The sequence below is a fragment of the Ovis canadensis genome, chromosome 5, assembly GCF_042477335.2.
Source record: "Ovis canadensis isolate MfBH-ARS-UI-01 breed Bighorn chromosome 5, ARS-UI_OviCan_v2, whole genome shotgun sequence".
Taxonomy (NCBI): Eukaryota; Metazoa; Chordata; class Mammalia; order Artiodactyla; family Bovidae; genus Ovis; species Ovis canadensis.
The window spans coordinates 40,093,463-40,111,017 of record NC_091249.1 but is presented as its reverse complement, the minus strand read 5'-3'; the positions used below and the strand labels follow the sequence as shown (position 1 = coordinate 40,111,017).

The 17,555-nt window shown below is 43.5% G+C and overlaps 2 protein-coding genes across 6 annotated transcripts in view; both read left to right on the top strand.

Annotated features, from left to right (window-relative positions):
* The window catches only part of LOC138441134 (large ribosomal subunit protein uL16-like), a 790,661-nt gene that overhangs the window by 327,757 nt on the left and 445,349 nt on the right, over window positions 1–17,555 (top strand). The window lies entirely within an intron of this gene.
* Window positions 1–17,555, top strand: part of GRAMD2B (GRAM domain containing 2B) — a 122,497-nt gene that overhangs the window by 77,957 nt on the left and 26,985 nt on the right. For 4 of the 5 annotated variants that reach the window (XM_069589533.1, XM_069589532.1, XM_069589534.1 and 1 more), the window contains exon 2: window positions 14,850–14,969. In XM_069589533.1, the coding sequence (XP_069445634.1) occupies window positions 14,850–14,969 (120 nt within the window). Of the gene's footprint in view, window positions 1–14,849; window positions 14,974–17,555 lie in introns of all 5 variants that reach the window. The other variant, XM_069589536.1, reaches the window with a different exon arrangement.

Sequence of the window (17,555 nt, the reverse complement as noted above, 5' to 3'; positions counted from 1 at the left end):
AAGTCTTTGCCCCTGGGAAGATTATTAGTTTGAAGGAGATATATATATTTTAGAAACTTTGTTAGCATGAGCAATGTACTATACAAAATCCTGTTTACATGCTGAGGGTATAAATAACAGAACAGAGCTATCAGCAGCAGCAATCTACCTTTCCTGGAAATTGGAAAAGTCAATTGCTGTCTCCTTGATGCATTTTCTTGTCACTTTTGCTATTTTCCAGTTGTGCTTGGCCTCAGAATACCACTGTCAAGAAGTTATTTAATTTGATTATGATTTTGCTTACAATTGTTTCTTCCAACAATGAAGACAGTCAGTTTTCATATATTTCAAATTATTACTCACCTAACTAATGATCAGTTTGAAAGATAAGTTTGCACACAATGCTGAATCAATGAAAAGAAAAGATGACTTTCTTTCTCCCCTCTTCCACCTTCAGCCTGGTCCTCTTCCAACAGGATTTAAAGTCACACTTGGAAATGAGTTTTGTACATAGTTCTTGGGATTAAATTTAAGCTCAAGCCCCTTTTCCAGTGCTGATTATTGTTCTGAACTCTATACATACTCAAAACTGTCCAGTCAATGAATATTAATTACATAATTTTTTAATGTCCTGACATTAGAGGTAGAGATAGGGGCTACTATCAAGAGAGACATGTCCTGGGCATGGAGCAATGAATAGTTGTGGGTTGTTAGGAAGGAGCAGAAAGGACAGCCTAGGCTAGACGAGCCAAGAGCCATACCCAGAAAAAGGATGAAACACATAAGCAAGGCTATGGGCTTCCCTGGTGACTTAATCAGTAAAGAATCCGCGTGCAATGCAGGAGACCCTGGTTCTATCTGTGGGTTGGGAAGATCCCCTGGAGAAATGAATGGCGACCCACTTCAGTATTCTTGCCTGGAGGATCCCGTGGACAGAGGAACCTGGCAGGCTACAGTCCACGGCGTTGCAAGAGTCAGACACGACTTAGAAACTAAGCCACCATGGTGAGAGGACCAACACGGCTGGAATGGAGGAATTGTTTTAGAAAGTCGAGAGAGGCTGCAAAACTCTGGAGAGTCTTGACTCACATCCAGATGCCTCATTCTGATCTCAATAGGAAGCCGTTGTTAGTTTTGGAATAGGGGCATGACATAATGGAGGCAGTGTCTCAGGGGGATGAATGGGGCATTGATGACCCAGAAGACTTGGAGAGGGAGACCCTGGAGATCACCGCTGTGTGTCTCCAAGGTTGAGGGGACATGTCTGCAGCTGCACTCTTCTCTACTGTTAACTTCATCTTAAAGCAGTGACAGAAGCCCCTGTGGGTGGCTTTTTAAAAAATAAAAACATACGCCAGTTTGAATTGGGCTTCTGTTCCTTAAAAATCAAAATCTTAATATTTGAACACATTTTGAAGTTATGTGAGTTGCCTTAAGCTTTGAAAGAAAAGGGAAACAGAGTTCAGTGCAGTTCAGTCACTCAGTCATGTCCGACTCTTTGCGACCCCATGGACTGCAGCATGCCAGGCTTCCTTGTCCATTACCAGTTCCCACAGCTTGCTCAAATTCATGTCCATCAAATAAGTGATGCTGTCCAACGATCTCATCCTCTGTTGTCCCCTTATCCTCCCACCTTCAATCTTTCCCAGCAAAAGGGTCTTTTCAAATGAGTCAGTTCTTCACATCATGTGGCCAAAGTATTGGAGTTTCAGCTTCAACATCAGTCCTTCCAATGAACATTCAGTACTGATTTCCTTTAGGATTGACTGGTTGGATCTTCTTGCAGTCGAAGGGATTCTCAAGTGTCTTCTCCAACACCACAATTCAAAAGCATCAATTCTTAAGTGCTCAGCTTTCATTATAGTCCAACAATCACATCCATACATGACTACTGGAAAAACCATAGCTTTGACTAGACTGACCTTTGTTGGCAAAGTAATGTCTTTACTTTTCAATATGCTGCCTAGGTTGGTCATAGCTTCTCTTCCAGGGAGCAAGCATCTTTTAATTTCTTAGCTGCAGTCACCATCTGCAGTGATTTTGAAGCCCCAAAAAATAGTCTGTCACTGTTTCCACTGTTTCCCCATCTATTTGCCATGAAGTGATGGTACCAGATGCCATGATCTTTGTTTTCTGAATGTTGAGTTTCAAGCCAACTTTTTCACTGTCCTCTTTCACTTTCATCAAGAGGCTCTTTAGTTCCTCTTCACTTTCTGCCATAAGGGTGGTATCATCTGCATATCTGAGGTTATTGATATTTCTCCCAGCAATGTTGATTCCAGCTTGTGCTTCCTCCAGCCCAGCATTTCTCATGATGTACTCTGCATATAAGTTAAACAAGCAGGGTGACAATACACAGCCTTGAAGTAGTCCTTTTCCTATTTGAAACTAGTCTGTTGTTCCATGTCCAGTTCTAACTGTTGCTTCCCAACCTGCATACAGATTTCTCAGGAGGCAGGTCAGGTGGTCTGATATTCTCATCTTTTCAGAACTTTCCAGTTTGTTGTGATCCACACAGTCAAAGGCTTTGGCATAGTCAATAAAGCAGAAGTAGATGTTTTTTGGAACTCTCTTGTTTTTTTCAATGATCCAAAGGATCAATTTGATCTCTGGTTCCTCTGCCTTTTCTAAATCTTGTGCTTCTTGAACAGCACAAACAAAACCTTGTGCACACCAGGACCCAGGAGAAAGGTGCTGTGACCCCACAAGAGACTGACCTAGACTTCCCCATGAGTGTCCAAGAGTCTCCAGCAGAGGCGTGGGTCAATGGTGGCCCCCCTGAGCAGGATTGGGGGCACTGAGTGCAGCAGTGCCTGTACCAGCCATTATCTTCTTTGCCTCCACCATAGTTTACCCTCAGGTCAAACAACAGGGAGGGAACACAGCCCCGCCCATCAACAGAAAATTGGATTAGATTTACTGAGTGTGGCCCCGCCCATCAGTACAAGACCCAGTTTCCCCCTCAGTCCCCCTCAATCAGGAAGCTTCCATAAGCCTCTTATCCTTATCCATCAGAGGGCAGACAGAATGAAAACCATAATCACAAAAAGAAAGAAAGTGAAAGTGAAGTCCCTCACTCGTGTCTTTGCCACCCCATGGACTGTAGCCTACCAGGCTCCTCCATGCATGGAATTTTCCAGGCAAGAGTACTGGAGTGGGTTTCCATTTCCTTCTCAGGGGATCTTCCCAACCCAGGGATCAAACCTGGGTCTCCCGCATTGCTGGCAGACACTTTACCATCTGAGCCACCTGGGAAGCTCCCGAGGTCCAGCCTCAGCAGAGTCCAGGGATATCCTCAGGATGGACGACGTCGGCAAATGAAGAAAGATAGAGAAAGAGAGAAGGAAAGAATGACACAGGGTGACCAAGCTTCCGTGAGCGAGGCCCGTCACTTTATTTTCAGAGAGGGCTTTTATACCCTGAGTTGTACATACAGCAAGGTGAAAAATGCAGAGTCGACTCAACATTCCATCAGTATTAACTTTTATCGATACCAGGTTCCTTCCTGCAAGAGTCTTATTTTTTGTACATTATCTTCTGGCCTGGAGGCCTGTTGATATTTTATGACCTCTTTTTGATAAGGTTGGTCAGCCAGAACAATAATTTTCCCTTGAAGTGTTTCTTCTTAAATTCCTAGCCTGCATCACCCTTAAAGTACAGTTACATTTTTATGGAGCAAAGATTCACCAGGTTACAGCAAAGAAAGAACTTATTAACTCAAAGCTTAATGTTGCTAATGCTAAGGCTGCTCCTTGTTTTTTCTACATCCTGACTATATGCACTCCCAGGAACACAATGGATAAAGGATGTGAGAACTTGGCAGCAAATATTGGCTTAACAATGTTGCAAGAGTCTGGATAAACCTGCCAAGTAAGCTAGAATGCTAACAGGGGGTTTGAATTGAAACACTCTTATCTTGTCCAGACTTATTAACTAAAGCCCTAAGTTAACTCTTTCCAGAGAAAGGTGGTCGGGAACAGCCCCCTGTTAATGTCAGAAGAGTTGGTGAAAAACATAAAATAGGAAGACAGACAGATTCTGGTTTTGCAGTAGATGCTTGAGCAGCTCCAGGGGGTCCATCGAGTCCTGAGGCCTTGCTTATCAGGACTCTTCCGCATGACCTTGTCATGGGTGGGATGGCCCAGGGAGTCCCTCGAGTCCTGCATGGGTGGGATCTCCCGTGCTGGCTCCTGGCAAGAAGCCACAATCACAGAAAACGAATCAAACTGATCACATGACTGCAGCCTTATCTAACTTGGTGTAACTATGAGCCATGCCATGTAGTGTCACCCAAGACAGATTGGTCATGGTGGAGAGTTCTGTCAAAACGTGGTCCACTGGAAAAGGGAATGGCACACCACTTCAGTATTCTTGCCTTGAGAACCCCATGAACAGTATGAAAAGGCAAAAAGATAGGAAACTGAAAGATGAACTCCCCAGGTCGGTAGGTGCCCAATATGCTCCTGGAGAACAGTGGGGAAATAACTCCAGAAAGAATGAAGAGACGGAGCCAAAGCAAAAACAACACCCAGTTGTGGATGTGACTGCTGATGGAAATAAAGTCCAATGCTGTAAAGAACAATATTGCATAGAAACTTGGAATGTTAGATCCATGAATCAAGGCAAATTAGAAGTGGTCAAACAGGAGATGGCAAGAGTGAACATCGACATTTTAGGAATCAGTGAACTAAAATGGACTGGAATGGGTGAATTTAACTCAGATGACCATTATATCTACTGCTGTGGGCAAGAATCCCTTAGAAGAAATGGAGTAGCCTTCATAGTCAACAAGAGTCTGAAATGCAGTACTTGGATGCAATCTCAAAAAGACAGAATGATCTCTGTTCGTTTCCAAGGCAAACCATTCAGTATCACAGTAATCCAAGTCTGTGCCCCAACGAGTAATGCTGAAAATAGAATTGGGAGTAGGTATAAAGGTAGGAATGAATCATATGATTGTTCATGGAACCAGCTTAAAGGGCCATGTTGGGGCCAGTGGGTGGTCTGTGCTCAGCCATTCCTTCAGCCCTGATATTGCAGCTGAGATTTAGAGCTTCCCTGATAGCTGAGTTGGTAAAGAATATGCCTGCAATGCAGGAGACCCTGATTCAATTTCTGGGTCAGGAAGATCCACTGGAGAACGTATAGGCTACCTACTCCAGTATTCTTGGGCATCTCTTGTGGCTCAGCTGGTGAATCTGCCTGCAATGCAGGATACCTAGGTTTGATCCCTGGGTTGGGAAGATCCCCTGGAGAAGGGAAAGGCTACCCACTCCAGTATTCTTGCCTGGAGAATTCCATGGACTGTATAGTCCATGGGGTCCACAAAGAGTCAGACACAACGGAGCATCTTTCACTTTCACGCCCTATGGTGGTGTGCTTGGGACTCAACAGAAATCATTTCCAACTGACAGAAACCTTCCTCTGTGAGGACAGTATCTTTTTGTTGTTCTCTGGGCTCTGCTGGTTTTCATATATAGTTTTTTACCTGCTGCCAATATATGTCTATTATATGGCAAACTAGATTTGCAAAATCACTCCCACGAAACACAGTTCTTCTTGTGTTCCCTGTAACTAGCCCTGGTGGTGCTGATCTTCTCCACTCCCCAGATAAGCTTTGGGTTATCTTGGGTGTTCCTCTCCGTTGCTTGTTCTCCCACTCGACCCGGTGTTATCTCTCAATTCTCTCTCTAGTGTCTGCCTCTCTGGAGGTCAAGCTCCTCCCCCATCTGCCTCTCTGTGTTCTCACTGTCTCCAGCCCCCACCTGCGCCCATTCCCTGTTCTTGTACATTGATGCAAGTGTAACCCTCCATGAGCATGTCTATCATCAGGCCCCTTGTATGTGCCAGAAGAGTAAGCACTGAGTAACATCTCATCTTCATCGTTTCATCCCTTCTGTCTAGAAATCTTTGATTAATCCCCACTGCCAACTAAATAAAGTCTGAACACAGCCCTCTCTCATTAAGAACCAAACTTAACAACAGTTTAATTTGCTTCTTTCTGCTGCCTTGCTCCAGAAAAAAAACCAAACTGCTAAGTTTTTCATCTGCCTCCCCAATAACTTTTAACTGTGTTTGATTTTAGTGGTAGTGTTACTTCATTATCTATAAAAATGTATGCATCCTGTTCTCTCTTGCTTACTAATTCTCTGCTTTCTCTCTCAGCTTCCTGTTTTGATGGAACATAAGTGTCAACTCATTGATACTTACTTCCCTGCTTGCCTCTCTTCTGCATATCACTTTCTCCTTCCTATTTTCATGCATTTGCCTCTTAAAAAAAACACCCTGACCAAAATATCTTGTGAAGTTAATTTTACTCCCAACTTTTTAGAATAAGAAGTTCTTTGACCTCTTCTTTGACCTCTTTATCACTCATACTTTTTGTTTAATAATACGTTCTCCTTTTTTTTTTCTGTTTAGAATTCCTGTTCATTTGATATAGAAGTACCTGGCTTAAACATGTCTTGTTTTTCCCTCTTACATTTTCTCTTTTCAAGTTTCTGTATCCTGATGCTGTTTTCCAACCCTTTGATTACATAAATAGGTCTCATTCAGTTCAGTTCAGTTTAGTCGCTCAGTTGTGTCTGACTCTTTGCAACCCCATGGACTGCAGCACACCAAGCCTCCCTGTCCATCACCAACTCCTGCAGTTTACTCATGCCCATGAGTCAGTGATGCCATTCAACCATCTCATCCTCTGTCATCCCTTCTCCTCCCAGCTTCAATCTTTCCAAGCATCAGGGTCTTGTTCTTGTTCAGGGTCTTCTTCACATCAGGTGGCCAAAGTATTGGAGTTTCAGCTTCAACATCAGTCCTTCCAGTGGACATTCAGAACTGATTTCCTTTAGGATGTTTGGATCTCTTCGCAGTCCGGGTGACTCTCGAGTCTTCTCCAACACCACAGTTCAAAAGCATCAATTCTTTGGTGTTCAGCTTTCTTTATAGTCCACCTCTCAATTCATATGTGACTACTGGAAAAACCATAGCCTTGACTCAGTGGACCTTTGTTGGCAAAGTAATGTCTCTGCTTTTTAACAAGCTGTCTAGGTTGGTCATAACTTTCCTTCCATTGAGTAACCATCTTTTAATTTCATGGCTGAACTCACCATCTGCAGTGATTTTGGAGCCCTCAAAAATGAAGTTTGCCACTGTTTCCACTGTTTCTCCATCTATTTGCCATGAAGTGATGGGACCGGATGCCATGATCTTTGTTTTCTGAATGTTGAGCTTTAAGCCAACATTTTCACTCTCCTTTTTCATTTTCATCAAGAGCCTCTTTAGTTCTTCTTCACTTTCTGCCATAAGGGTAGTATCATCTGCATATCCGAGGTTATTGAAATTTCTCCTGGCAATCTTGGTTCTAGCTTGAGGTTCATCCAACCCAGCATTTCTCATGATGTACTTTGCATATAAGTTAAATAAGCAGGGTGACAATATACAGCCTTGACGTACTCCTTTTCCTATTTGGAACCAGTATGTTGTTCCATGTCTAGTTCTAACTGTTGCTTCCTGACCTGCATACAGGTTTCTCAAGAGGCAGGTCAGGTGGTCTGGTATTCCCATCTCTTTCAGAATTTTCCACAGTTTATTGTGATCCACACAGTCAAAGGCTTTGGCGTAGTCAATAAAGCAGAAATAGATGTTTTTTGGAACTCTCTTGCTTTTTCGATGATCCAGTGGATGTTGGCAATTTGATCTCTGGTTCCTCTGCCTTTGCTAAAACCAGCTTGAACATCTGGAAGTTCACAGTTCACATATTGTTGAAACCTGGCTTGGAGAATTTTGAGCATCACTTTAGTAGCGTATGAGATGAGTGCAATTGTGCGGTGGTTTGAGCATTCTTTGACATTGCCTTTCTTCGGGATTGGAATGAAAACTGACCTTTTCCAGTCCTGTGGCCACTGCTGAGTTTTCCAAATTTGCTGGCATATTGAGTGCAGCACTTTCACAGCATCATCTCTCAGGATTTGAAATAGGTCAACTGGAATTCTATCACCTCCACTAGCTTTGTTCGTAGTGATGCTTCCTAAGGCCCACTTGACTTCACATTCCAGGATGTCTGGCTCTAGATGAATGATCACACCATCATGATTATCTTGGTTGTGAAGATCTTTTTTGTACAGTTCTGTGTATTCTTGCCACCTCTGAATACCTTCTGCTTCTGTTAGGTTCATACCATTTCTGTCCTTTATCGAGCCCGTCTTTGCATGAAATGTTCCCTTGGTATCTCTGATTTTCTTGAAGAGGTCTCTAGTCTTTCCCATTCTATTGTTTTCCTCCATTTCTTTGCATTGATCGCTGAAGAAGACTTTCTTATCTCTCCTTGCTATTCTTTGGAACTCTGCATTCAAATGGGTGTATCTTTCCTTTTCTCCTTTGCTTTTCGCTTCTCTTTTCACAGCTATTTGTAAGGCCTCCGCAGACAGCCATTTTGCTTTTTTGCATTTGTTTTCCGTGGGAATGATCTTGATCCCTGTCTCCTGTACAATGTCATGAACCTCCATCCATAGTTCATCAGGCGCTCTATCTATCAGATCTAGTCCCTTAAATCTATTTCTCACTTCCACTGTATAATCATAAGGGATTTGATTTAGGTCATACCTGAATGATCTAGTGGTTTTCCCTACTTTCTTCCATTTAAGTCTGAATTTGGCAATAAGGAGTTCATGATCTGAGCCACAGTCAGCTCCTGGTCCTGTTTTTGCTGACTGTATAGAGCTTCTCCATCTTTGGCTGTAAAGAATATAATCAGTCTGATTTCGTGTTGACCATCTGGTGATGTCCATGTGTGGAGTCTTCTCTGTGTTCTTAGAAGAGTGTGTTTGCTATGGACAGTGCGTTCTCTTGGCAAAACTATTACCCTTTGACCTGTTTCATTCTGTACTCCATGGCCAAGTTTACCTGTTACTCCAGTTGTTTCTTGAGAACGTAATATTTGAGTAATGGCCTGAAGGAAAGGAGCGAGAAAATCATGTGTTGCCCTTTATGGGGACAACAGCACTCCAGGCAGAGGGAACATCCAGGGCACAGATGTTCTTGTGGGAGCATAAACTGAGAAAAGGGGGTTAAAGGAATCCGGAGGGGCAGAGAGGGCAGATCAGCAAGTGCTTTGTAGGCTATTAAGGATTTGAACTCAGTCCTTTTGCATAATACTGTGGTCTGTTTTATGAGTTCTGTCTTCTCTCAGAAGATATTAATTAGAAGGTTTTGGGTTTCTGTTTTTCTTGTTTGCTTGTTTATTTTCTTTTGTTTTCTGAAGTCAGTTTTCCAGGGGTTTTACCTTCTTGTTAGTTTATCCTGGTCTTTTCTTTGAGACTTCAGATTTTCTTCAAGGGTCTAGCAATCCTTTACTGTCATTTCATATGTAAGAATGAGGGACTGGTGGGTGGTGGGGGGTCAGATGAGGAATTAGCGTAGTTCAGTAGAACATGGGTAGGAAATTGGTACTTAGCTTGGGACCACTTTGTTCAAAATGGAAAGAAGAGAAAGGATTTATTCTGGGGTTTCAGCCTCCAAACTAGGTACCCTGATTTTCTGCTGCTAAGTTATTCATTTTTTTTAATTGACAACCTTTCAAGGGCAAGGGTGGGATGATTTGGAAGAATGGCATTGAAACATGTATATTATCATATGTGAAACGAATCACCAGTCCAGGTTCGATGCATGAGAAAGGGTGCTTGGGGCTGGTGCACTGGGATGACTCAGAGGGATGGGATGGGGGGAGGTGGGAGGGGGGTTCAGGATGGGGAACACATGTACACCTGTGGCGGATTCACATCAATGTATGGCAAAACCAATACAATATTGTAAAGTAACTAGCCTCCAATTAAAATAAATAAATTTATATTAAAAAAATAAATTAACAACCTTTCTAAATTTTTTTTTTTTCTCACAAGCTGAGCAGCTGACTATCTGACATTTTGGTGTTGAGGTCAGGCAGAGGGTGATAGTGAGGTGGAGGATGGGCAGAGATTTGAGCACCCACACACACACCTTTAATTTTGTTTAATGTTTTCCACACTTCTTACATCCTCCTCTTATAGCACCTTATTGGACACTGAGAAACAGGTTACTATTCTCTTGTCTTCCATGGATGCCCAAATTCTAAAATGCAACTGCCTCTGCTTTGCCGCATGAGTTCATGTTGTACTTCGCTTTCATTTTCCAGATATGTGGGGAAATGACTCTTCTGTGGACAGTCTCCCACCATCATTGTAAGCAGGATTATTATTTCTCATTTAACAGGCCTCAGAAAGAAGAGGCAAACATCTGTGCTCCTGTTCTCCATCCTGAACTGAAAGCCTGTCAGGTTTCATCACAGGTTTTGCTAAAACCAAAGAATACTATATTTTTGGCTTTTCTTTTTGAAATCTGCCAGTAAGCCTATCAAGAAAAAAGGAAAAGTTAATTTGTCATTAATGTTTTATTTTAACATTATGCTGACCTCTAATATCCATTTAACTTTTCTAAGTGTGTATTTATTTAAAAAGTCAATTCTAGGATATTGCCAAGAATTTGCTGATGCAGTTATGATCAGAATTGTTTTTATCAGCAGCCCATCAGAAAAATTGGCAAAATGTACATACAAACAGCTAATTTGCAAAACAGGAAATAAAGAACACACATATGAAAATACACTCAACCTTAGTCATCAGAAGAGAAATGTAAATCAAATCAAAAGTATAATGGGATTTTTTTTTTTGTCTCACATTTGCAGAGATCAAAAATTTTAACAGTTTAAAAAGAAAACTTTAACACTAGTCACTGGTAAAGTTGTTATGCTCTGTGCTAGGTACCTGCTAGGCACTCTGGATTATTCTTTTAAGTTTAACACTTTGGTAGAAATGTGTAAACTCTTGATACATATTATGGGTGTGAGTCACAAAACCTTTACTAAAGGCAGTTTGGCAGTAACTGTAAAAATTTTTTTGTGTACATTTTAACACAGCAGTTTCATTTCCAGGAAATTATCCCATGGATGTATTCACCCATAACATATGAGGACATTCTTAGTAATGTCTGTATTTATGATAAGACTGAAATCACCCAAATGCCCATAAATAAGGAACTGGTTAAATTATTGTTAAACATTACAGTGGAACTCTATGCTGTCATTAAAAAGAATGAGGAAGCTATATGGGTACTAATAGGAAAAGAGTACCAGAGAATCGTAAGTTGGAAAAAAAAGGGGTCAGGGGTATAGCGTAGCATGCTATCACTTGTGCTTAAAACACACACACTCGTATGCACTCAGATTCCCCGGAAGGATACACAGGAGCTGGGAACAGTAGGTGCCTCTGGAGAGAAACGGGGTGACCACAAAACAGGGGTGGGCACAAGAAAGGTTTGTTTTTCCGTTTGTAACTTTGAATTGTATTGTTGTGCTTCTAGTACCTCTTCAGGAATAAATATGTCAGTAGATAAATACAATGTAAATTTTCCAGATAAAGATATACTTGCATCAGAATTGTAAATGAAAGACCGTTCTTCCTGACTTACAAAAATCTAGTTTGCTCCCAGACTAGACTGAGTTTGCTTTGCGCTTGGGAGAGGCTAAGAGGTCCTGGAGAGGTACTGATTTCCATCACCAGCTCCTGCGCCTTGTGCACCCCACGCTGCTTTCTGCTGCGGTTACTATGACGCTCTGTTTGCCATATGGCTACAGCCCAGGGGTCCCCAGAGTCCTCCTCTGTCCCTACAGCCCATTCCTCTGCTTCCCAAGTACTGCCACTCTTGCCCACCGGCCACGGGGTCACCAAGCAGGCAGCATACTAGGAACAAGTCTGAGGCTACAGATCTTGGCAAGTCCAGGGGCAGCCTGGTTTTCAGCACAGGGTTCCAGTGTCACCGTGCTTTCACAGACCTGCCCTTAATCATGACCGTCCGATTTCTAGGACTTTATTTTCTGGTGAAACATATGCTATCTTCAAGTCACTTCTTAACCTTTGTTGGGCAAGACTGGTTTCGAGAAATGATAATCAGGGAGTTTTTTAAATGATAGTGGATGTAAAACTATCTCACTGGTACTACCATAAAGGAATTTAGTGACCTTTTTTATGACCAAGCTTAGACTAATTTAACTTGAAGGGAGACAAACACAGGTTTATCACTGTAGTTAGGAAGGAACACAGCTTCCTGGACTGAACCAAAGTGAGGCACTTGTTTGCATGTATCTGAGATACAGTATAATCATTCACCTGAGACAGAACCTAATCATCACTGAGATGTGATGGTGCCTGAGTACAACACAGCCTCAGCAGGAGAGGCAAAGAGCCTGGGAGATAGATACGACAGGAGAGAGGTGTTGAGTTTACTCTAAACTCAGAGAGAGACTTTCCAGGTGGAATAATAGTGGACTCCACATAAAAATTCTAATTCTGAAACATTGTGAAGTCTGAATCAACTCATCATCAAACTAATGAGGTCTAGGAAGTAAGGAATATCAGACTGTTGATAAGGATTGTCAACCTGTTTTTTTAATTTATAGATTGTGTAACAGTGTGTGGCAGTGTATTATTGAAACCATCACTGGTTTCAGTGTGGTAGCTGGTAATACATATGCTATTGCCTAGCAGGTAAAGTCAGGCTTGGTTAGTATAAGCATGTCTGTCTTATCTCCCAAGCATTGCCACCCTTGTCTATCAGATGGCAATTGCTCAGAAACTCCCTACTGAGAAGCTTTCAGGGCCCATAACTGATGCTTAAATTGGGTTCGAGACTAGAGAAGAAATAACCTGCTAATACCAGGTGAAGATGGATCCCCTGTTCCCAGCATCTTCTCCCGCTTCTCTGCTTCCTTAAAACTGAAACTCATTTATCCGTCTCACCAGCAGGGCCAGTAGGGACCCATAAACAAGCATTTGTTGAGAGAAAAGGATCATTGACTTGGCTTTTTTTTTTTTTTCCAGTTAATTCTTATAGTCAGTGTCCTTGAAAGAACCTTATCTTCTTGTTTCTGGTTTGTTTGTTGTTTTTTTTTTTTAAACTGATTTCCTTGTTTTCATGATTTAAGTGAGACCTGTTATTTCATCTGCCTTGTCAGTGAGAGTTTAGCTTCACTGACGGTAACTTTATAGTGCCTGAGAGGCACTGAGGAAGTGGTTTCTTTCTTCCCCTGCGCCCTCCTCACTCAAGCACAGGCAAGTCTCTGCTTTTCAGATTCTGGCTGTTAGAGTCTGCTGCTGACAAGACGACCTCTGGGATAAAGGGTGCCTCCAAGAATCATGTTAGGAATTAGCTTGCTTGAGTTTCCTTAGCATCTTTGAGTAAACAAAAACCCCAAATTGAATTGGCCCATAGATGAATTGCACTTCCGCTTTAGACATTAGAGAATCAATAATTGTCAATCCCATATTGATCAACACTGGCAAGTGACCACAGTAAGCAAAGTGCTTCCTCTACATCTTGGCACTGGGCTCTTTCTGCCCAGAGCAAGGGGCACTGTTTCTCTGGCAGGCCATGTGTCCACAGGGCTACAGTCAGACAGACAGCACCTTTTCCTGGGTGCCTTTGACTGGGCATGGCTCTTTCTGAGTCCACAAAGGTGCTGTGCAGGATGGGCCTGAATCTGACCCTTCAGAGAACTTGGTAAATATTTGGAGGAATGCTGAAGTGGATTATTGAAGTTCCACACACACCTTGTCTCCCTACTTCAAGAGGGACTCTCAAGTGGATTTCTTTTTCTTTTTTTGGTTTATTCAATTTCCTTGACTAGGTTGTGGGAACTTTTTTCCTGTGTTCACCACACTGGCCCTCCTCCATCCATTAATGGTTCAGTGTGCGGCCCTCTGACTTACTGTCCCCTCTTCTCCCTCTTTCACCAAGGTCAGACCTAGTTTTCCAAAAGCCCATTAAGCATGATTACATACCAGCACTGTCCTAGACCCTGAGGTCAATATAAAGATCAGTGAGATTTTCACCCCAGCCTGGGGCTGCCACATCACAGAACTAGTAAGAGGGCTCAGAGGATAGATAGGTGGTTGGGGGGATGGATGAGATGGCTGGATGGCATCACCGACTCGATGGAGGTGAGTTTGAGTAAACTCCGGGAGTTGGTGATGGACAGGGAGGCCTGGTGTGCTGTAATTCATGGGGTCGCAAAGAGTCGGACACGACTGAGCAACTGAACTGAACTGAACTGAACTGGGAGGGTGGATGAATGCAAAGAAAGAAAATTTGAGAATGGCCTTCTACACAAAGACCTCTCAGATGGACAGACCTGAGTTTGAATCCCAACTCAGACAGCTGCCAGTTCTATGAAGTGGGGCGAGTCATTCACCAAGTAAGAGCCTCAGGTCTTCCTCTGTGAAATGGGGGTAGTAATTCCCACCTAGCCTGGTGTGGATTAGAGATAGTAATTGCTGAGAGAGGCACTTGGTGAAATTAGCAACCACCCAAGCCAAGTCCTGTAGGACTACAACAAAAGGTGATAAGTGACGTAAGTGCAAACAAAACGGGTGGGGGCTCCCGGGAGACAACTCACACCTGGCAGGAGGCCACACGTGAGCAGGTTCAGGAGGCCCTCCCAGCCTCCAGGTGATCTGCCACCTCCGTGCTGGGCAGGGCTGAGCCGGGCAGTACAGGGCTCATGGGCCACAGACCTGGGAGCCTGCGAGTCCCTGCAAAGCCGGACATTTACCCACACATAAACCTGCAGGTGTATCTGAAGCCAGCATGACCCAGAGCTCCTCCTCCTCTGGCACCAGTGGAGGGGCCAGAATGGAGGGATGGGAAGGGCACAGCTGTCCTTGTTGACTTCAGCCTGTCGCAGGATTGAAGATCATTCCACTCTCAGAAAAGTGAGGTCACGTCATCGTCTTTGCCTCCTCCCCACCCTGGATGTCTAAGGTGAAGCGTTTTCTCTTCCCCAGCTCAGAGGCTGAGAATGGCGTGGAGGAGAGGAAGAAGGTATGCAGGTCACCAGCGGCGCTGTCTCCCACCCCGTCCAGCGAGGCCGAGCCCCAGGACCAGAAGAGAACCATTTCCCTGCGGTGAGTCCTCACATGACCCCCTCCATTTTTTTGGCTTTTCAGAGGGAGGGGTTGCTGGAAAGAGCTGGTATTTCTAGTTGTATGGTGGCGGCTAAGACGGAAGCTCTCCTACAGGCAGGGAACACCCCTGAGAAAGAAGCGAGGTGTTTTTCCTTCACATCCAGGCACTGGCATCTGCTTTCTCTCTGAGCTCTTCCTAGCTCTTCTCCTTCCTGCCCCAGGCTTCTGCAAACTTTCTGCCCCTTTCTTAAGCACTGATTTTGCTACGTAATAAAGCCTGGGTGGCCCCCTCTCTGGCACAGAGTTAGAAAGCACCTGGAAAGACTGGCAGGGTTACTGATGAGGCCACCCCAGCTGAATTGTGTGCTCAGCCTATGGGTGTGCACAGCTGCTGTCTCACTTCCCTGACAGCTGCAGAAATGAGAGGAGGGGAAAAAACCTTGCCTGGGATCCCTGGGCAGGGTGTGCACTGCCTGTTTCCAGGGGCCAGTGCTGGAAACCAGGCTCAGTTTGATCATGGGGCTGTGAGGAGAGAGGAGGTTTGAGACGTGGACCTCTGCTCCCATTACTCTCAGGGGCACCAATTATGTGCTTTTTTTCACATGGAAGGAAGAAGTAGGAATTTCAAGTTGCTTTTCTGCCCTTAAAGGAAAATGGTTAAGCCAACAATCAATCACAAGTAACTCTGACCGTTCATCTACACCGAGTGGAGTGATAGCTCTCTTCCTCTTATAAGAACTGTCAGAACTGCTGCCTTCTACGACTTTGGGCCTCTGCTAAAGGATGATTCAATAACTCCTACTTTTCCCTTCCTTCCTGGCTACCCCAGCGCACATCTTCTTGCTAATCCATTCCTCACTCAGGACCAAGTATAAGTCTTTACTCTGCCCCCTGCTTTTTCTTTTCTATCACTCCCAATTCTCTCTCCGTCTTTTCTGCAAGTCTGTTTTGATGCATGTCACTTTCAACCGTTCTTTCTACAGCTGTTTTCCTGTCAGAGCATCCTGCCTTATTCAGCAAAGACATCAAGCCTGTGGTTTCTTGTCACTTCCAGCACCACTGACTGGCTGCCACAGGTGCTCTGAAATGCACTACACATGTAACTCCACCTTCCCCAGGCTTTATGGGAGACTAATACACTCATCGTCTTACACCAAGCACCAGGGCTTGTGAAACTTCTCCAACGTGTGATCTGTGTCGTGCAGAGAGCTCTGCACTTGGTTGAAGGCTCTGCTCTCACTGTCTGGAAGTTCTGAATTTTTGAATAAAAATTTTTGCACTAGGCTTCAGGTCCTGCTCATAGTCATTTGTAAGAAGTGAGAAGTCGAAAAGGCACAAGGAAATCATGTGTGTAAATGAACATCCCTCCCACCCTTACTTCAGGCCAGTGCTGTGCAGACAAACCCTTCTGCTTGTGCCACTTGGAACCAAGGGCACAGCTGCCCTGCTGTCGCATTTGCTTACAGCCCGTAGTTCTTTGAAAGGTCTGATCGTTGCCTTGACAGTACCATTAACATTTATTAATTTGAATCAATAGAGGTGATAAATTCAAAGTAGTCACTAATATAAATAATAGGTAATTTGACATTTGTAAAAACAGTTTTATTTTCAAGTAGAGTGCAAATGTTTACTCATAGTTGTTTTTCTTTTTAAGTAATTCCTAGAATTCTAAAGGCATTTGTATCCATAAATTGGTTCAATGGCCAGTAGTTGAATCCAAATCTCTGTGCCTTGAATTGAATGATAGGTATCTTAGACACAAACTGTTGGGGCTGGCAGAGGCCTGGGACATTGCATGGTCCATAGCCTCATAGCTGAGAAAACCAGAGCCTAAAGTCTCTCTAACTTCATTTCTGTTTCTGGGTCACACCCATATGCCCCCCCCCCCAAATGCTTAAGAGTCTTCTTAAATTCACTTTGAACCAAACATTGTTTTTAACTGCACCTTGATCTAAAGAATCCTGTTGTGGAATCATAAATTTCATGTGCCATATTCCCCCCAAGAAACTGAAAAAGTCTATATAATTGTATCACGAAACTTGTTCATGCATATACCTCTGAAAGTCATGCACTCAATCCACACTGACATGGCTGTGTTTTGCTGTATGGTTGAAGATGCAGATGCTCCCCAAATGGAGAAGCAGGACTGGAGTCATTTTGGAAAGAAGTCAGGGAGCTCTGACCTCTGCCCTTATGAGAACGAAGGAGGGACTTCCAAACGGTCTTTTTTATCATGATTTCCCTTCTTTATTCCCACTCTGTGATGATCTGTCTCTCTTTTCCTCATACCCGGCTCCTGCTCATCCTGTTAGGCCCAGTATATTAAACCCAAGTTGTCCTGTTGGTCTCTTCTCTCACCTGCTGTTGGGCTTATCGTCTCTGTATCTCCTCCTAACGCCTGTGATAGGCATTGTTTTGATGCTGTATCACATACTGCCTTTTTAAAGAGATGCTTGATGTGTGCACAGGCTCCTTAAGGATAAAAACTGTCTTGTCTGTTCTGACGCATTTAACGCAGCACCTCACTCAGTTAACACTTGTGAAGCATTGACAGCATTTTGAAACCAAATATTCCTGGATTGAACT